The sequence below is a fragment of the Monodon monoceros genome, unplaced genomic scaffold, assembly GCF_005190385.1.
Source record: "Monodon monoceros isolate NGI ecotype Baffin Bay Population unplaced genomic scaffold, NGI_Narwhal_1 Super_Scaffold_12, whole genome shotgun sequence".
In the NCBI taxonomy this organism is placed as follows: Eukaryota; Metazoa; Chordata; class Mammalia; order Artiodactyla; family Monodontidae; genus Monodon; species Monodon monoceros.
In genome coordinates this window covers 47,304,611-47,326,743 of record NW_021703768.1, presented here as the reverse complement: position 1 = coordinate 47,326,743, position 22,133 = coordinate 47,304,611, and the positions used below count along the sequence as shown (strand labels likewise).

General features: G+C 37.5%; 1 protein-coding gene across 4 annotated transcripts in view; it reads left to right on the top strand.

Moving 5' to 3' along the window:
• PDE4D (phosphodiesterase 4D) overlaps window positions 1-22,133 on the top strand; it is a 1,463,941-nt gene that overhangs the window by 505,051 nt on the left and 936,757 nt on the right. For 3 of the 4 annotated variants that reach the window (XM_029216627.1, XM_029216626.1, XM_029216629.1), the window contains one exon: window positions 2,089-2,318. In XM_029216627.1, coding sequence (XP_029072460.1) covers window positions 2,089-2,318 — 230 coding nt within the window. Of the gene's footprint in view, window positions 1-2,088; window positions 2,319-22,133 lie in introns of those variants that run through there. The other variant, XM_029216633.1, reaches the window with a different exon arrangement.

Here is a 22,133-nt window from a genome sequence, read left to right as displayed (position 1 = left end):
CCTGCTTTTTAAAGCCACTATTATTACTAATGTTGTTTTACAAAGCAAGTAGATTCCTCAAAGCACAGATTCTCAGAATCTAGATCTTCATATCTAGGACCTGAAATAAATAAACTTTGCGTTTAGCTTTGACGTCTTCTTTACCTTCCGGGTGCCTTCTTTTTTGTTTCTATTTATCTATGAAATTAGACAATAAAACCCAAGGCTGAATAGAAGCCACCATTGGATGTCCTTTCACATTTTTCAAGCTATAAATCAGAAAAAGACAAATTTTCTGTTTTTGGAAAAAAAATATGGATGAATGAAGTATCAAAGGCAGTATAGCGCTATGAAAAGATAAAGGGAATTAGCCTGGATTATAATAATAATAGCTGCCATTTTGTTGAGTGCAAACTGTGGGCCATCTATTAGTACTTCATACACTTTGTATCTCTGATCCAGACAATGACCCTGAGAAGTAAATATTATTATTATCCTCAGTGTTCAAGTGGAGAACCAATCTCAGTGAGCCTAAGTTACTTGCCCAAAGATGGTAGTATAGTAAGAAGTACAACAAAGGTTCTAAACTAGGTCTGGACTCTGCAAAGTCAATGCGCTTTTAACTTATAGCCAACAGGCTAATTTTGGAGAAAGTACTTTGCCTCTCTGGGCTAGTTTCTTCACTTGTACAACTCAGAAGGAAAGGAAATTGCCATGATTGCTTATCACATAACAGGTAATGAGCTATGCACATTACATTCATGATCTCATTTAATTCTTGTGGGTAAATATTATTTCCATTTTTGTGTGTTTGGGGGGAGGGGGAATGGGTGGGTCATCCTCCATCCTGACAGGGAGTCACCCTTACCAATGGAAAGGTTTTTTAGGAAAGGGCAACTCCTACTTAGTTTCCAGAGCCCTTCCTTTCCATGTCTCAGGAGATAACCACTTCAAACAATATGCCAAAGAGACACAGTTGAGGGTGGCCAATTCTGCTCCCCTACACACTGGTCCATGGGAGAGACCCTGCCTGGCCACTCACCCAAAGAACAGAGTCACTCACCGAAGCCCTCCCTGAAACACCACCTTTGGCTCCTAAAGAACACAGGGTGTGGAGGATAGTGGTTTGGGACTTCAGAGGGGAGAAAGGCCACTCACACGGAGATAGAAAAGCAAAGGTTTGGCCAACAAATGTGTGCTGCAGAGACGATGGATCTATTTCCATTTTTATGGTAAAGAACAGAAAACTTAGATTAAGCAACACTCTACAAACACAACTGGCAAAGTGGCAATGCAAGGATTCTAAAACTCATTGTGTTATCTGATAACATTTGGTGGTTCTATCATTCTGTGTATATGGATATAATAAACGTTGCCAGACTAGACTTTCCAACCACTTGGAAATAATTATTACTTATGTAGCCGTATATTTTTTCAACTAGAGTCAAAATATTAAATTTTCTATTCACAAAATTCAGCTGTGATTTAAATATATTTCTACTTGGTACTCAGATGTTCATGTCTTTTTTTTCATTCCCCTCACAAAGTCTTATCATAAAACTTTGTAAAGAATATCTGAGTAACATGTGACATATGAAAATATGTTACAAATATGGTTCTAATTATGAAGAAAAAAAATAGGACTCATTTTCTTCCTCTTTCTTCATGTATTTATGGGTATGTAATATGTCAAGAGATATATATATATACACACATACACATATATATACACACATATATATATGAAATTTCCACAATTCATTTCATATTTGGTAGAAAAATGTTTTGATTTACCCTTGATTTCATAGAATTCATGCACAAAACCCATAAATTCTAAGATTATTGGAAATGTCAGTTAATTGTTAACAACCAAGCCATATCTGAATATACTGGTGAACAACTTTACTATTTTTAAAATAACTCGAGATTTCAGTTATTAGTTGTAGTCTTTTCACCAAATATTTTTCTGTTAATATCATTGCTTTCTAGTTAGCATTTTTCACGTATAATTTTCCCTCAATTTCTTTCTCCAAAAGTGTAAAGCCATCATGTACTGATAAATCGTGGGACTTTTGTTGATTCCTGAACTTTCTTGAACTTTTGTCTTAGGCCTCTGAGGAAACACTGCATTCCACTAATGAAGAGGAAGACCCTTTGCGAGGAATGGAACCCTATCTTGTACGGAGACTTTCTTGCCGCAGTGTCCAGCTTCCCCCTCTCGCCTTCAGACAGTTGGAACAAGCTGACTTGAAAAGTGAATCGGAGAATACTCAAAGGCCGACCAGCCTCCCCCTGAAGATTCTACCCCTGATTGCTATCACTTCCGCAGACTCCAGTGGGTGAGTGACCTTGGCGACATTCCCCCATTTTGTATTTTAGATGGTGATGGTTATCTGTGATCTTTTGAGTTTTGTGGCTCATTGCTTGATTTGAGCAGAAGGAAAATGGGGTTTCTAGAGCCAAAAGAAAGAAGGGTGATTTTTTTTCTCAGGTAATGTTGCAATCTCTGCAGGAGGAGATGTTTTAGTGAAATTATTTTACAAGGAGGACTTGAAAAGGTATTGATGAATGATAATGAGTATCTGAAGAAGGGGACTTGGACTTGGAAATTGATATTGGTCATAGGTAATTTAATAGAAAATTTCTTAACAAATGAGAACTAATGGACAAATTACCATGTAGGCATACATATCTGGAAATGGTAGGCAATGTTTATCGAGGCAAAGCAAATTTGGAATCAAGAATAGATTGTACTATAATTAGAATTAAAGGAAATATGCAGTTATAGTCATGAGCCTAGTAATTTGGCCTTTGACATTTTCAGGTGTTGCTTACCAGAATACTGTTTCAGTTCCCAGCACAAGGCAGTTTTATTCTGCATTAGTATGTATAGAAGAATCAGATGCAATGAGGCCTCCAATTACAAATGTAATATTTCTAGTTCCTACTTTGCAGAGTATTTATGTTTTTATTCTTTTTCTACTGTTTACAATGGAGTTTTTACTCTTTAATAGCAATTCACCAGATAAAATATTGTCAAAGAAAGTGAGGATAGTGGGCACATCTGTTATTTGTTTTTTTGGGCAGCTCAGCTGCATTTTAAGAAGAGAGGAGGAAACCAGTGGAACATAGACAGTCTCTTGAGCATTTACTAGGATTACAAGAACAGAGCAATTTGTTATGCTGAAAATGTGATGCTCCCTCATTCTCTGCCAAGTTCAAGGCATGTATGTCTAGAGAGGTATCTTTTGGATTTTCCTAAAAGTTGTTAGAAAAGTTGTGGTCAGAAAAAATTTCAGCAGTAACTGTCATCTAAGATATTGAATTTAGCTGTTTGAATTGTTAAAGACCAGTTCAAAGCACCTATGTTATTAAAAGTTACGAGGAAACCACTACTAGGTAAATAAGAAGACAACAAATTCTTACTTTGAAGCGATGGAAAGAGGAATTACGTATGTGATGTGTTTGGGTTGTTTTTTTTTTTTTCCTTGGGATGAACCATGTATATAAATAAGACTGTACACCTGTTGATCAGACACACTAAATCAGGTGGGAATTTTATATGGCAGTTTGATCTGAGCATGCTTTGAAAAATACTGTCTCAGAAATCCAATTTCCCCTCGTCGGCGTCAACACCACTTCATCTGTGTAGAGAACAGGATTCACTGCCAGGTGTGTCAGAGGTCACCAAGTCCACCCCTATGTTGATTAATTTGCTAGGAGAGCCCAGAATTCAGTAAATAGTTGTATTCGTGACTGGGATTTATTACAGAAAAAGAATGCAAAGCAAAATCAGCAAAGAGAAAGGCACATGGGGTAAAATCTGGAGGAAACCAGATACAAAAGCATCCAAGAGTTCCTTCTCCCAGTAGAGTCAGACAGGATGCACTTAATTCCTCCAGTAATGAGTTGTGACAACACACGTGAAGTGTGTTCACCAGGGAAGCCTTCTACCAGGGAAGCCTATTAAAAACTCAGTGTGTGTATGAGGTATTTAAGAGTCAAACTTATAGAAACAGAGTAGAGTGGAGGTTGCCAGGGGCTGGGGGTAGGGGAAATGGGGAATTGCTATTCAATGGGCATATAGTTTCAATTACAAAATGAATAAGCTCCCGAGATCTGCTGTACAGCATTGTGGCTATAGTTGAAAAGACTGTATTATGCACTTAAAATTTGGTCAGGAGAGTAGATCTCATGTTCAATGTTCTTACCACAATAAAAAAAAATAAAAATAAAAGATAGATTCAGTGCCCAGAATTTTTATTGGGGGGTGGTCACTGGGGCACCCTCTTCGTAGCATGTGCCTAAATTCCAGATTCCCAGAAGGAAATCAGTTGTTCAGCATAAACCACATTTTTTACACAACCAGTTTAGGCAGTTGGCCACTCTTACCAGTTAGGGAACGGTGGGAACCCTCCTGAAATCAAAGTTCACAGATGCCAGCTAAGGGCTCACCTTTCCAACAGGCTTTTCTAATGATAACAGTTGCAGGCCTAGTATAAACGCTTTTCTGCACAGCAGGTTTATCTTACAATCATTATCTTGCTTTCTCTACCTTTGAGGAAGAAGGGATTATAGTTGTAATTAAAATTAAAATGAACTAATTTAAGCCTGTGTTGTATTCAATTAACTTTGGTACCTCAAAAAATTTGGTGGCTAAACATGATTTCTTTTTCAAAGCTGGTGTTATATCATGTGCCCTTAGAAGAAACTGATGCAGTATATTTAATATGCCTCTGTGTAGTTAGGCAATGCATATAATTAAAAATCTCATGTAAAAGCTAAGCTTATTTAATTAAATTTGAATGTGTTGCTAAAAGCAAATAGCCTCGAGTGCCAAAGAACTTAGAGGTTCAGAATTGTCTGTATGATAGTACTTAACTTGGTTCAGAGTTTGTTTCCTTTTTAATCAAGGATCTAAGACTCAAGTATAAGCAAAACAGTGCTTACCATTTACAAATTTATTCAATATCTTGGAGGAAAGAATTTGTCTTTTAGAGAGATGAAACAAGAGTGACTTGTCTGTATCAGAAGGCAGCCAGGAGAAACCATGGATGAGAGTGGCAGAAACAAAGACTAAGGATGTCCTAAAGGGATTCCTGTTATCTTTTGAAGCAAAAATAACCTAGTGGCAGGGCAGGAATAGAGATGCAGACATAGAGAATGAGAGGCTGGGACGAAGTGAGAGAGTAGCATTGACATATATACACTACCAACTGTAAAATAGATAGCTAGTGGGAAGCTGCTGTATAGAACAGGAAGATCAGCTCAGTGCTTTGTGATGACCTAGAGGGGTGGGAGAGGGAGGGTGGGAGGGGGGCTTAAGAGGGAGGGGATATATAGCTGATTCACCTTGTTGTACAGCAGAAACTAACACAACATTGTAAAGCAATTATACTCCAATAAGGATGTAAAAAAAAAAAGAAAGAAAGAAAGAATGAATCAAGTGAATAAATAATTGATCATTTGGTCTAAAAAATATATATTTGTCAACTAAGTATCTGAGAAATGTAAAAATCAGAAGTATAATTTTCTGGACTATCTAAGCTTTGGAAGGTAAGCAAATGGTAAAGTTAGGGATGACATTCCATAGCTATTCCAGTTAACCAAGAATACAAGTTTCCTTCACAGCTATCAGAAAGGGCTAATGGGTAATTTAGACTATTTTAGCTAGGTTTTCTACAGCCCCATTTCCCATCATTAAAGGTTAGTTGGCAATTGTGAATCTCTGATGAGAAAGAAGACTTTTCATGCCCTTTGGATTTATTTATTTATTTTTGCTCTTTCTTCTGGGATATCAGCACATCAGACACTTGCTCTGTCGAGTATTACACAGTGGGTCTAGAGACTTGTGCTACCCCTTTAGAAAGCCATGATGTGGTTTCTTAAGGGAATGTTGGTGGGCAAAAATGAATGTCATGTATGGCAGCTATTAACTTCCTCATGAAGTGCCTGGGTCAAGAGCCTGAGTTCAAGAGGACTTTTTAAAATTAATACTTTCACAATTCTACTTGGATTTGTTTTAACCAGGCAATATGAATGTGTTCAAATGTCCACTATTTAACAATTCTCTTTGAGTATGCCTAAGGTGTTAGCTTGTGTGTGTTGTGATTTAGCAACATTTTGAAACTTTCAGTGATCACAAAACAGAATTGTAAGGCCCGGGATGCCCAGAACCTTGAATTCACCCACCAGTTAGTTTTCCATATAGGATAGGATAGGATGACGCAGGCTTCGTGGCTGTTTATTGACTCTTACTGAAGTAAGAGAGACATCTATTAATGTCTTGAAATATTATGAACTTGGCAAGAACTTGGAATGTCATAGGTTTCTATATTTCTATCCTAAACAGTTTTCTATCCATTTACTTTCTTAAAAACTTTTTATATATGTATAATTTACATGCAGTAAAATACATAAATCTTAAGTATGCATCTGGATAAATTTTATATATTTGTATACTCATGTAATCACCATGTAATTTCCTATCTTCTGTCACTAAAGATTAGTTTTCCCTCTTCTTAGACATCATATAAATGGGATCATATAGTAAATACTCTTTGTGTATGGCTTCTATCACTCAAAATGTTTTTTGATATTTATAGTGTTGGTGTATGTATCAATAGTTTGTTCTTTTTTATTGTGGTATAGTATTCCATTGTATGAATATAACATAATTTATCTATGCGCTTTCATTGGTGGCCATTTGGGGTATTTCTAGTTTGGAACTATTATAAATAAAGTTGCTACGCACAGTTTTATACAAGTCTTTTTGTGGACATATGCAATTATTTCTCTTGGTTATATTCCTAGGGCTACAATTTCTGAGTTGTAGGTAAGCATATATTTATTTTTACTACTGTCCAACAATTTTACAAAGTGATGTACTATTTTATCCTCCCACTAGCAATGCGTGGTAGTTCCAGTTGTTCTGCATCCTTATCAACACTTAGTATTCTCAGTCCTTTCATTTTAGCCATTCTAGTGAATGTGTAGCAGTATCTTACTATGGTTTTAATTTACATTACTCTGATGAGTAGAAATATTGTTTACCTTCTAATATGCTTATTGGCTATCTGGATATCTTCTTTTATGCTATGCCTATTTAAATATTTATCCAGTTTTTTTTAACTTATTGATTTCTGGGTGGTGTTTCTGTATTCTAAACATGAGTCTTTTGTTTGTATTGTAAATGAATATTTTCTCTCACATCACGGCTTGAATTTTATTTTCTGTTTACTTTTAATATGGTGGTAATATTAAGAACCTCTGAAATGTGTGTGTGTAGGGAAAAGTGTCACAGTGAACGGTCAGGGAAACAAGGATAAGAGAGATGGCAGTGGAATTAGGCTGGAGAAAAGAGAAATGAGGATGGGCAGATAACAGGGAAAAACAGTGAAAAGGAAAAGAGTGAAGTTTGCAGGGTGGAGAAGGAAATGGAAAGGGGGAAATGGAGGCAGCTTGCTAAGGACAAAGGAGGTAACAAGGATGACACTTAACCTGCAGGGCAATTGTCCTGAGAGAAAAGAACAGTTGATCCCTTGAATATTGAATGGTGGCAAATAGGACATCCAAGCATTAAGGGGGCAGACAGAAAAGTTGAGAATGAAAAGACAGTGTCATGGTAGACAGTGGCAGAGTAGTAAGTGGTTTAGAGTGGGGACTCCAGATCAGGTGGTCTGAATTTGAGTCTTGCATGCATCACCACTTACGAGCTATCTGACTTTGGGAAAGTTCCTTACCACTCCAAGTTTCTAATTTCTAAAGGGCAAAAATAAAAATAATGAGAGTACCTACCTCATGGTTTTATTGTGAAGATAAAATACTTGGTACTCTTTTGGCATGTTATAGCTACTTACTGTATAACCACTACTGCTACTGCTACACTTATTTGCAAAAATATTGGAGCAAATCCTGTTTGTTTTTATCAGTTTCCTTGTTAGAATTGGCCTCAAAGATCCTCTATTAATAACTCTTGGGGTAAAGATGGGTGTTCTAGCAGATTTAGGAGGCAACCAGAAATTTGTTCCTGGTTCAGAAAGTTAAGATTGTTATGGACCTGTCACATTTGTTTTAAGAAGTCTAGGTCTTGCTTTTGGCATCAATCCACAGACATGCCCTGCTTTCAAAGATTATTCAGTTATGTTTGGAATGAGTCAGAGGTCCTCTTCATTCCTTACTTCCTCCTTGTTTCACTTCTATAATAACCCTTGCTGACTTCAACATAGTTACCTGGTCAGAATTCTCTGGAGGAATTAGGAGCTCCCCTTGGCGTCAACTCTGGCACTGGCTTACTTTCCCTGGGTAATCCATGGACCCCCCAGATACTCTGAGGAGGGTTTAGCTTGCCACACATGGAACGCTTCTTGCACACAAGTAGGAGATTGTGGCAGCAGAGGGAGGGTAACAGGAGATAGTGCTAAATCTCTCTACCTGTGTTTTAGAGATAGTGCTAAATCTTTCTACCTGTGTTTTACTGCTGCATCAGCTATAATAAAATAAAAGCCAAGGAGTAAGTTGTCCCCTTGTGACAGGATGACACACCTCTGGATGGATGTATATTCAGGGATACATGTGGGTGGAGAATATTACAAACACTTTCTCATCACTAGTGCCCCATTACCTGTCTGGAGAAGTACACTGTGTGCATTTGTATTACTATGTCCTATGAAAAAAAGAAAATGAAAAGAAGTTAAAGGAAGAAATGGTCACTTGGGGAAAAAAATCAACTCCCCAACATAGGAGGAAGGATTACTTTAGTCAAATAAGGCTTCATATTATAAGGATCTTCCAGAAATATTTCCTTGAGTTATGTGCCATTCACAGAGGAGCTGGTCCCAGATGCCAGTTAGACTTTGAATTCTTTGATCAGCTGCCCATCATCTAATGTTCTTGAGTACACACAGTGCCTTAGTGTGAACATAAAAAAGCTAATTTTCAACATTTTGTTACTGAATCAAAATCCAAACAAAATAAAATGAAGAGAAACAGAAGCTTGGTTAAAACAGACATTTGATTTTTCAAATTTCATCCTTTTAACTTAAGAAGGCATTGACAGTGGGCATTTCAGATTTGAAGTATTGTGGATATAAGGATTTATGAAGCTAAAGAGTTATATTTCATGGTGAACCCGTGAGACTTGCACCTTCATATTGGATATGTGCTCAGGTTTCAAGATATTTATCTGATAAGTTCTGGCTGAAAGCGATGTGGCAGATCTATAACCCAGTAGGCAAAGATTTCTAAAATTGAAAATGAGCACACATGACTGTGATTATAAAATATCCTTTCAGAAATACGGCGTTCTTGAGCTGGATTTGGTTTTAAAAGTAATCATTGCAGAGTAATAAGGAGGCAATGTTTGCAATAATCATAAAGATACATGCTATATAAAAAAATAATAAAACAACTGGATTCCTTTGTCTTTGATTTTTTTAAATGCAATTTATTTGTATAGTGTTTGTCAAAACTTCTCGGAATATCCACAGAACATCACAAGACTCATTTCTATAGCATTTACTCTTATTTAATTGAATCAAGTTTTACTTTGCTTTGAAACTTTTGAGTTTCAAGATTAACATAGACTCTAAGAGTGATGGAACACTTTGCTATATAATATCTTGGTAAATGACATCTTGAATCTAATCTAAGATAAACAACTAAATAATGCTGACAGTTTTCCCTCACACATCACAGAAACTCTGAGTGTTTTATGGTACCTATCACGCCCTAAACTTCCAGAAAGTAAAAATATTTCCAATGAATGAAAAAGATTTCCAATAAATGGTAATTTGGTTAAAATAAAGAATACGTTAATTATCAAACTCTCATTTCTTTTTCAGACTACTGTAGTGCCTTTTCATTCTCATTGTACTCTCTGGCATCCTAATTAAGGTTACTCAAATGGACTGATACCATACCACAGTATTTTGATCTCTATTTGTATGTCAGTAAAGTAACATGTACTGGGGAGGGTTTACTTTTGTAATCACAGATTTCTATCTCACCAGGCTCCCATGTTCATAAAAGCACTAAACGGAGTGGTGACTTGTGCGTTTATCACACCAGAGCACCTGGTCCCTGTTTTCAAACTTATCTATTTCAACTTTACTTGTTTGATAGTATAGATTGGTTAGAGATCCCATATTTTCTAAAAATGAACCTGGTGAAGCATTTAATTTACCATGAAAAGTGATCGAAGAACACGATACTGTGGCAGGCAGAGTGCAGAGCTGAATAAAAACACTTTAATTATTTCCACCTGAGAATCATCATTTTTCAGCTCCTCAGATAGCTGCCTTTCCACAAACACTACCCTGTTTGACCATCCTTATATAATCACTGAAGTGTTTGGGGAGAGTTTCCAGTTCTTTCAAAGTCATGTTCTTCTGTCTTGCAATATCATGTTTGTGGGGAAAGAAGGTAGGTGAAAGCACTCTGATTGAATGGCCTTTGTTTAATTGTTAGGTGCTCCATAAATGTATGCATTAATTTACACTTAATATTGGACAAAGTGTATCAGTTCAAGAAGAATAAAACAAGAAAAATGCATTCAGCTGAAATTCAGGAAAAGATGAAGTTAGCAAACTCTTTCCCCCTACAAATGAGCACCACAAAATGGAAAAAAGATTTCTTTAAAATAAAATTGTATACAGAAAAAGAACTATGAGAAAACTACATGACCTCTTGTGTTAAACACACTTTTTTGTTATTGTTGGTTTTGCTGAAAATCCTGGCTAGTTGGTTAGAATTCTTTCTAACAGCTTAGGATTTAGGTGTTATTTACTATACCAATTTATCTCACTCATTTAGAACCTTTTATCCACTTAAAAGGAATTAAGTGGAGCTAAGCATTGTTAGACCTATTCCAAATCTGTGGAATTCAGTCAAAATAGTATGCCATTTAGTTGTTTGATGTCGTTTATTTAACATATCTGGATTGACTTTATTTGATGGATTAGCATCATTTACCCTAAAGTTGGTGGCTCTGAGCCTGGGAAAGGTGAGACCTTTGCCCGCATTTCCAAATGGGATTTACCTCAGGGTGTTCTGATTTTTATTCCAACGTGATTCCTAAAAAAATGTGACTAATGCTTAATGCCATAATAAATACACACACACACACACACACACACCTCATTGTATGGAACCTATACATAGAAACTCAAAGCTTTAGTATACATAAATAATAAACTTAAAATATATAATTTAAAATATACAAACAAGATTTAGAATACACATTTTAGAATACACAAATATACTTTACCACTGACTCTCTGGACCTTTTCCATTTTTTAGTCGTATATTTTAGGAGTGTTCTCTTTCTTTCCTCCTCCACTAACTGTTCTGTGCCCCTGTTAACATGTGACTCTGGCCTTCTTCTTTCTCCAATATTATTTAATTGAGATTAACTTTATTTCTTAAAAGTTGTATGTTTCCACACATATTAGAAAATCAAGTTAAATTTTATAAATAAAAAAGAATAACTGCATGTTATATTGGTGAAAATGTTCATCTACTCCATCATGTATCAGTTATGTATTTATGTATTCATGTACACATGCATTCAACCATTAACAAGTGTCTATTTTTTCTACACACCGAGCTATGAACTGGAGATGGGAGGCTCACCAAGACCAACACAAGTCTCTTCTTTCATAGAGTTTAGAATTCATCTGGGCACACAAACAAGAAAACAGACAACTACAATCCCATTTGTTAGGTATAATGCACATATATGACTGAGGACATGCAGAATAATGCAGGATAATAGGGGAGCAAGTTAGCATAGGCTTATGAGGAACTGACACCTAAGCTGAGACCTAAAGGAGATGGTATCAGGCAGAGAGAACAGCAAAGTCCAATGACAAAAGAAAACGGGATGTATGCATTCAGATAACTAAAACTGTTTAGCATGGCTAGACCAATAGGCCATGTTGTAGGTATGGTTGATAATCATTATCATTAATTTTTCAGGTAACTGATATGTGAGGGTTTGGAATATTCTCCAGGAGTGCTGAGCACCCAAGGTATAGGCACTGAGAAAGCAAATAGTTCAGTTGATTCAAAATTGGAAAGTGGGGTTGCAAGGTAAGAAAAACTAGGAAAGGGATTTGAGAGTTTGGAAAGATAGTGAAAGAAGTGATGAATCGTGGCACCTAAGCTGAGTATGGAACTGAGTGAATGTAAGAAGGTACAGATATAGAGAGGGTTGAGATCTCTAGCGGGCTCTATGATGTCAAAGCGGTGAGATTAGAATAACTGAACAAGCTGAAAAGTTAGGAGGTTATATTTGAAGGATAGGATGTTTGGGCCTTCTGATTTAAGTTAGGTCATTTAAGGTGGTTTTCAAGATGTTAGTGGGTGTCCAGGGAAGAGAATGACTGCAGTGGGAAAGAAGTAGTTGAAGAATTGAGAGATCTGGGCATGAAGTAACCCTTCCACAACAACACTGAAGTCACACAGGATAGCAGCAGGGATCAAGATGTGAAATTGCTAAAAAGGTGGACAGCTTTCAATAAATGAGACATAGAGACCAGGGAGACTGGCAGAAGTCAGTGATGAAGTAGAGTTGATTGGCATCGATGCCAAAAGAAAGATTTTGCAAGAGGACAGAGGAGTAATGCCCAGTAAGTTAATGTGAGTAATTAGGAGAGCCCCAACCCCATCTCAGGAAGAGGGACAGGGCACTGAGAACAAGAGCAGCCTCCCCTCCAGCTCACTGCAGGGCCGTAATGTCCTCAGCAAAGGGCCATGTTTGAAGGAAGGTAGGATGTGGGTGACTCTTCAGAGGGGAGGTGAGGATGAAGGACAGTCTGTTTACCACAGGAAAAAAAGGGTTCCAGAAGACCTAACTAAGAAATTTGGAAGAACAGTAGAGAGGGGCTTTGGACAGAAAAGAGAAATCATAGAGCAATAGAGGGATAAGGAACAGAGGAGAAATGATCTATCTCAGGTAGTTCGCTGAATTTCAAAACATTTTCAAGAATTGGTGCAGCTGTCCTCTGACAGATTCAGGGAGGCAGAAGTGTAGCCTAATAAGTAAGTCTTTCACAAAGCCCACAGGGATTATTCTAGTCCAGATAAGTAGGTCTACAGTGGTAGCCTTCGGTTCCTAGTACTTTCATCGTCTGTTGGAAACAGCAGCAACTTCTGGTGTGGGAAATTTTGCATCTCTCAAGCTACTCAGCTGTGTCCTAGATTTATTACAGTCTGTGGAATATGGGGAAGGATCTGAGTTTTTCACGTGTATTATCTTTTTAGTCAGAGTATTATTTTATTTTCAACTGTTGTTTTTTTAAATATTCAACGCTACTTTGCCAGCTATAATAACAACTTAGGTGTTAATTAGCGTTTGGGTTTTTCTTTTGAGAATTTCCTTCCTGAGAAATGATCATTGTCTGAAACAACTCTACTTTCTTAAATATTCTTAAATACTATTTCTGGGATTCAAATACTATTCCAGTTCATCATGCTGCCAGTTGTAGCAGCAAAATCTAGAATGAAAGTGAATTTTTTGTGGACGAATTCTATTTGTAGAAAACTTTCTTCTGTAAATGAGACTACTAATGTGACTCTACTGAAAGAACACAAAGGCACATGCATATGGTTTTTTCTTAACTTGGGTGTAATGTATTACTTGCGGACTTTATCTTATAGAAAACAATGCTCATGTTAATTTTAATTCAAAACTATATGATAAGAGTTGCACGGTTAAATCCTGAGACTAAAAACCTTGATATAATGCCTCTGCAAACACAGTTTTTTTATTCTGGTCTCTCCTATGGGTCATTTTTGTTTGTTTTAATCCTCACCACCTGAAGTAGTATCTGTGACTAGCAACTGTGGAGTGTGTCATAAATGCCTTAGCAAAGCATATTAATTCTACTCCAAAGATACCCACACAGAGAGGGCTTCATTTGTCTTAAAAGAAATGTAAAGGTTGATTGATTTTCAGATTGTTGTTGGTTCTTTACAACAAATAAAGACTACATAGAATCTTTACCTTCTTATTTTGGTTTTTAATTTCTGGCATGTTGTGTTCAGTGTCCACTGGCAAAGCTGAGGTTAGGGCTAATGATTTTAGGTTTAAGTGTTTCTATAAAACTGCCCTATAAGCTAAAGATATCCTTTGCAGTGGCAAAACAGTGAATGCATAATAATGAAAATTCACATTCATGGACCATTATCTAGTCATTAAGATGATCGCTATGATAACTATATGGTAACGTGGAAGACCTTGGGAACTTTTGGGAAGAAAAGAAAAATACATAAGTACATCTCCATGTTTAAATTACAGACTGCAAAATATATGCCTGCATGTGTCTAAGAACTGGAAAGCAATATGAAAATAATTAGATATTTTTGAATAACAGGATTGTGGGTTTTTTTCCCTCTTAATTTCTAGTAATGAAAATATGTGTTTGTCCAATCAGTAAATTACATTAAAATTGTATTTATGATTTATCTGCAATTGCATTCATCCAAGCATCTATAGAGCTTTAGTATATGATAGACACTGTTTCAAGTGCTGGGAGTATATTTTTGAAGAGATAAAAATAAAATTCATGGTATTTTGTTTTTCACATGTATGTCAACAGGAATCTTTGGCAAATATGAGGGGAGGAATACTTGGACTTTTCGAGTTGTCCTGATCATTTTGTGTAACCAGGCTCTGCAGGCAGCAGACTCCCCAAAAAGATCACCAGCAGAACATACTGATCGAGCCAAACTTATTAGTCTCACTGAAATAAAGGAGAACACTGCCCTTAAACTTAGAAATATTTTAGAAGGGAGAAGTACAGAAAGGATATCTATAGAGTTTTATAGCCTGGTCTTGTTAGGTGGAAAATGGTTGGAATTGAGAAGAATTTAAGGTCCTAGTAGCTTTGGATTAATGGGGTCTTAAAGTGAGGTGAGGGTCATAAAGAGGTTTCATGAGCAAACTGTTAGTTTTGAGAAGTAAACTTTTAGTTGGTTTACAGTCTTACAGTTTAAGAGCAAGCATTCCATGGAGCTAGTACCTAAGTTATTTTTGCTTGGTCCCAGGATTTGTTTGGCACTAAAGCAGGCACTTAAGCTTTGACCCATAATTGTTTAGCGCTGGGACAGGAAAGTATTTTGGTTTTAGTTCTTACCACCTTGGTTATGAGTGAGCCTAGGACCTATGGTCTGAATATTTATGTACCCCCAAATTCATATGTTGAAATCCTAACCGCCAAGTGGGGGGATAGTATTAGGAAGGGGGGCCTTTGGGAGGTGATTGGTCATGAGGGAGGAGGACTCATGAACAGAATTAGTTCCCTTATAAGGAGACCCCAGAGATCCTTCGCTCCTAGCCACGGTGAGAAGGCCATCTATGAACCAGGAGGTGGGCATTAACCAGACACTAAATCTGCCAGCCCTTGACCTTGGACTTCGCAGAGTTGAGAACTGTGAGAAATGAATTTCTATTGTGTATAAGCCACCCAGTTTAAGGTATTCTGTTACAGCAGCCTTAATGGACTAAGATACTAGGCTTGATACTCATTCAGCCAGACATTGCAAAAAGGCAGGTGCTCTGTACCCTCTTTTTAAATTTATACTATTGTGACCTCATTGTTTGAGAATATAACCCTGGGGATAGTCAAGGGATGAGAGCTCAAGGAAGGTAAGATCCTAGAGTGGAAAACTGGTTTGGTTGGTTGGCATCTTCTGTTTTGAAGGGGTCTCAGTGTGGTAGCAAAGAGAGCCCAGCCCTCCACCTGGGAAGCTAGAGGGGACAGATATCCCCTCTGCGCACCTCTCTGAAGCAGTTAGAGCTCAGTATGGTAAATCTGATACTCCCAGCCAGGACTTTGAATCTTGAGAGGGTGGCTCAGACCCGCCATCACATGTGTCACCACTAAATGTTAGTGGCATGGAGGTTGTGGCTGCTGACACTGTGACCAGGGCTGATGGTGCCCAGCTGGTGAGCAGCAGCATCCCAGGCAGACTGATCGTGTGGTTTCCTCCTGGCCTCCTGGCTACTCCTTGTTTCCAATGGATCCAGCTCGTCTGCTTCTTATATTCTTTTTTTTTTTAAGAAGATGTTGGGGGGTAGGATTTTATTAATTAATTAATTTATTTTTGGCTGTGTTGCGTCTTCGTTTCTGTGCGAGGGCTTTCTCTAGTTGTGGCAAGCGGGGGCCACTCTTCATTGCGGTGCGCGGGCCTCTCACTATCGCAGCCTCTTGTTGCGGAGCACAGGCTCTAGAGTGCAGGCTCAGTAGTTGTGGCGCACGGGCTTAGTTGCTCTGTGGCATGTGGGATCTTCCCAGACCAGGGCTCGAACCCGTGTCCCCTGCATTAGCAGGCAGATTCTCAACTACTGTGCCACCAGGGAAGCCCTTTATATTCTTTTGATGAATTCTTTTGATAAATTCCTTTTCCTGCTTAAGTGCATCAGTGTTGATTTTTATGTACCCTGAGAGGTACACAGCCCTTAATAAATGTATTATGAAGCTTCACTGCTCTTGAAACCAAAGTACAGGAAGTGCTGTGACTTTTCCTTTACTTTAACTGTAAAATCAGTAGTAAAAGTTAGTAGGGAGGAACCAAAGGGGAAAATTGAGTTTTCATTTCAGTGCATTCCTTTTACATAAAAGGGTAACAAAAAAAGGGTTACATAAAAGGGTAGTAGAGAGAAGAGTGTCTTGAGAAGAGTCTCTTTGTTCCCGGCAAAGTTTGTGAAGCTCTCAATAAGAAGACAAGGACAGGGCTTCACTGGAATTACTCCCTTTTGACTGTTCAAGCTGGTAGGCTTAAAATGGACTCCTAATGAGAGTGGTTTGCACTGCAATTAATTAAGTGCATGAATTACAAACTGCATGTCTTTTCTCTCTGGAGAATATTCTTCTGCTATAAGTACTAATTTATTTTAATTCCTGTCTCTCTCTCTGTGTCTCTGTATCTCTTTTTAAAAAGAAGTTCTCCCTGAAGGAAAATGAACTCTGATTGCTGTTAGTCCACTGAGAAAGGCTTCCCTTTGAACATGGGAACATACTTCTCTCTAATTCTTCCTTACATGTAGCGCTAAATTTATCAGGCTTGTTCCCGATATATTTTTTGAAAATAATGGTGAGGAAATAAGATGAGAAACTGTTGCTTAAACTTTTTTTTATAGGTGTCCTTGTCTTTTAGAAGTCATTTATCTTTTTTGTAGTGTGTGTGTGCACACATGCACACGCTTGTGTGTGATCTCCTTCAGAAGTACTTCAGAGACAGATCATTTCCAAAACCTTATCTTCAGTCTGCAGGGTCAACTCCTGGCAGAGAGGACACAGGCATGTTATCCCAATAGTAGAAGGTACTCCTTTCCTTCTTGGTCCCTCTCTACCTTTATGTACTATCTTAATTATATTCACAGCTTTTAAACCTCAATTGTAATTCTGTGCTTCAGGATTTGTATTGTTCTCCCACTTTCTCTCCTAGATTAATATTTATTTTCAGGATATCTGCTTTAGTCAAATGGAAAGTGTCTAATGAGGCCATTCTTCATGAGATGGGAGTCATTTTAATTAACTTAATGGCTTGTTTCAATGTTAACGGTGGAATTGTGAGGAGAAATGTATGGGTATTTGAATTTTCTAAATTCTTCGGAGTATTAATTGCATATCCAGCACTATTTCTTACAGCTGAGAAAAATCTGGTTGCTTAACAAAAAATGCAGTTGGAATAGTTTTGAAAAAGGTTTGGCATTAGCATTCTCCCTTTGAGATCATCTGAACTTTCTCTGATATCTGCCTGAAGTTACTCCCCTGTTTCTAAAGAAGTCCCTGCTGAGGTCTACAATTATCTGGCATATTCAGACATGACCTTCAGATTATTATGCTAAAGTAACCCTTACCTGGAATGAAAGAGACCAGAGGTGATAAGGGTTCCCAGGCATTTGAGATCCTGAGAAAACTCAGGGGTGACTCTCCATAAAGATCTTGCCCTCCACCCCAACCTGGAGCCTGATTTACCAATTAGGAAATTATATCTTCATTGCAAGATGGTCTCGGCCTTGTTGGCCTGAAAGAGTTAATGCACCTTTAACAAATACAAAAGATCTCTCCTAGTAATATCTTAAACGTGGGGAAAAGTCTTTGTTAACAATGGTCACCTAAAGTCAGTTAGATTTCATTGTTAAAAATTAGCACCATTAGCTAAAACCCTTGCCCGTTCAAAATAATGCGTTGTCACATAGCACCAAGATCTATTATTAAACTGCTACACATTATTGCTTTAACGATTTGAGAACTATTATTTTTAGAAAAATGACTTTGTACAATACCCTATTAGAGTCTATTTATTGATGAGAAAAACAAAATCGGATGACATTTGCAAAAAATAAAATTAGTATCTGTTGAAACATCTGTACCACTTCCCTTATTTAAAGGACATTTTTATCCTGGAAAATGGCTACTTCAATTAGCCTCACATCACAACAATAAAATAAAGTTGTCTTTGGATGACTTCTAATTTGCATTTAAATTATCCCCATGGCAGCATTTTGTAAGCACAAGCAAACAAAAGATCACTTGCATGACATAGACCTATACACCTGAAAGAGAAATATATCATCTACAAAATTAAAAATATGGGTCTTAGTAAACACCTCTGAAAAGGAATTTTAAGGATCTGCATTTTTTCCTTCTAGAGTTTATTTTTCTAATAATGCTCCAGAAAAAGAAAATTCTAATATACTTTCCTTGGAGGGGTCATGGGACAGTGATGCCGTTTGAGGCATATGGGGGTAAAAATCATGTGATGTCCTCAACTAGAGAGACTTTCTTTTATTGTTCTTTATCTCTACTATTGGCTCTAATGGTCTTTCTAAAATAATTTTATGTCATAAACTAGTAGTGACCTGGAGATTCAGTGGAGAGGTGAGGGTAATGAGTGAGATTCTCCCTTGAGAAGGATCAAAGAGTCTGGAGGCTGAGAAGTCCAAGATCAAGGCACCAGCGTAGTTGTCTTCTGGTAAAGGCCCTCTTCCTGGTTCATAGCCAGTGCCTTCTCACTGTGTCCTTATATGGTAGAAGGGGCTAGGGAGCTCTGTGTGTCTCTTTTATAAGAGCACTAATCCCATTCATGAGGGCTTCACCCTCATGACCTAAGCACCTCCCAAAGGCCCCACCTCCTAATAGTATCCCTTTGGTGATTAGAATTTCAACATATGAATTTGGGGGAGACATAAACATTCAGACCATAGCAGGAATGATATAGTAGAGAGGGAAAAATTGATGATGCAGGAAGTTGCTGGGTCCATGTCTTTGAGTAGCTAAGAGGGTATGGATCTAGAATACAAGAGGATGGCTGGCCTTGGCATCAGAGCAAAGACACCTTATCCATAGTAATATAAGAAAAAGACTATATGATGGATGCAGGTAAGTGGGTAGATGTGGTGGTTGAAAATTATAGAAGTTCTTTCCTAAGTGCTTTATTTTTTCTTAGCATGTGCAAAGGCCCTGAGGCAAAACAGAGCATGGTATAATTAAAGAATTAAAATAAGGGAAGTATAATTGAACTATAAAGTAAGCAGTCACATAGAGCAAGAGAGGCTGAAGAGGTAGGCAGCATCCAGAGGTAAGCCAGGCTAAGCAATGGGAAACCAGTGAAGAAAGGGGTGAAATCAGACTTGCCTTCTTAAAAGATCACTGTGGGTGCTGTTAGATTAGATTAGAAATTGAAACAAGAGTATCCGTGGCGAGACTAGTGAGAAAGCTATTGCAGTAATTCAGTGGGGAACAATGGCCCAGTCTAGAGTAGATGTAGCGAGTAAAAAAAATGATCAGCTTTTGAGAAATATTTGCAGGCAGAATAGATAGACATCTCTTCTGTGTCTGGGTGTGGAAAAGATTGCCTACATAAAGAAAAGAACAAATAGAGAATAGAGCATTGGAGTGGACATAAATGCTCTGGAAGGAGGATTGAGACCCTGGTTTAGGACATTGAGTGAGGAAGCTGGGCATTGTTGAAGAGGAGAGCCAGGCGTCACAACTGGCTAGTAGTCAAGACCTGGATCCACAAAATTATATGGTGTGGAAGGAGGGTACATTCTCCATTAGGTTAGTCTGGCTGGGCCTAAATGCTAGTTACTTCTGATTTTTTTAAAATGTCATGAAATTATATTGACTAATTTTACTTTTAAGAAAAAATGTTAAACTTTTCATTTTCATAGTGAGACCAAAGTAAAGCTCAAAATCTTAAGGGGAAAAGAGTCAGAACTTAAAGGGCAGATTGTTGATTTACATGGTGTCAGGCTCTAGACCCATCACATAGACTTTTCTTTGCTCTTTTGAAGTTTTTCTCACAGAAGCACTTGCATTTTAATTTCTGCATCCCTCCTAAGCAGGTGTAGAACACAGACTCTGTGATTAAACCGTCTCTGTACATCTTGCAGATGCAAGTGGCCTGCAATATGCCTCCATCCTGAACCTTGCTAGATATTTCTGCACATACGAAATTATAGCCCTGCAGACCCTGTTAAAGAGATTACTATTAGATGGAGTTATGAAATGATTATAGAAATAAAAGAAGCAGAATTGGTTTCAGGAACCTAGTCCTATTAGACCAGGAGAGTTGAAATCTTCAAGAGGTTTTTAAGCTAAAACCCCAATGCTTGGAACGAGTCACCCCCTCTGAATAGGACTGTGTTTCTCACCTGAGCAATAGGAAGAAGATATTATTTTTTAATAAAAGCCCACATTAAACTATGAAGTATAACAATGGAAAGATTAGAATAAAAAGCCAAATAGGAAAATTTAAGGAATCTGATTTCACAATGGAGGTTTCTAAACTTGGGAGAGACTTATCTTTCTGATTCTAAAGTTAAATTAGGATAAAGAATCTGCATGTTGGAAACCAGCCTGTTTTTATGTACCATTATTTTCCTGCTTTTGGTATGGCTTGACACCAGTGTTTTCTAGTGAAAATTCCCTTCTCTAGGCTGCTAGGAGAGCAGAGCGGAGCATGTAAGTGCTATGGGTGTGGGTGAGTACATAAAGGTGTGAGTGGAAAGGTGTGAGGGGAGAGTGGTTATTCAGTCTTATTTCAAGCCTTGAAAACAGTCTTGGTTAAAATCTTCAAGTCTGTGAAATGAAGCTTTGGGGGACTTAGAATATTACTGAGATAAAGGAAATTAAATCTTGTTCCCACCTGTCTGAGATTTTTGGCCAAGATGGAGAATGAGAGCGTAATCTTTGGGTCTGGAGTGGAACATAGAAAGAGCTTCAATTGCCCATATGTTAGTAAACAAAGAACGTAGAGAGGAAATATTGTATGACCTTTTGAGCCAAGCCCTCTCTCCGCTATTCTTCAATGCTTTTTCCCTCTTAAGAGAAGTGACTCTAATTCTGTCTCTTTCTTTAAGGCCTTGGCTTCTCTGGGTTCCAGAGGCCCTTATGTGCATGTTCCTGTCTCCTCCTTTCCAGTCTTTAGTCTCTTCTACAGAGCAGATGCAAGTTTGAGGGGAGAGGGCAGCAGAGGCCTGGCCCTGAAGCTACTTCAGTAATGGTGTCCTCTTTAAGAGCAAAAATAAGTATTTCTAGTATACTATATATCAGGTCCAAAGTAGGTGCTGAAAATGAGAAAAGAAATCATGAGAAATTACAAACTCGAGTTAGCATATATCACAAAGTATTAAAAGTCATAATGTATTATTAACTGCCCAACATAATTCTATAGTACCTTTTCCTTATACTTTTGGCTTCATATTATTTGATTGTCTATTTTTTTAAATCTTATTGGAGTATATTTGATTTACAATGTTGTGTTGGTTTCAGGTGTACAGCAAAATGATTCAGATATACATATACATATAATTCTTTTTCAGATTCTTTTCTCATACAGGTTATCACAGAATATTGTGCTATATAGTAGGTCCTTGTTGGTTCTCTGTCTTACGTACAGTAGTGTATGTAAGTTAAAATGACACTGATATTATAATGCTTTCTATGGAAAAGTTAGGAGATAATTCAGACTTTTCTTTAGGATAGCTGTTTCTTAAAATTATTAATTGTTTAGAAAAGTTAGGTAATAAATGTCATATAAATTGCTAAAGCTGTCGAATTTGGATAAATCTTTAATATGTTTCTTTCATATTTGAGCTGTAAGATTTGGGGGCATTTTGGTGTGTGTGTGGTGACTAA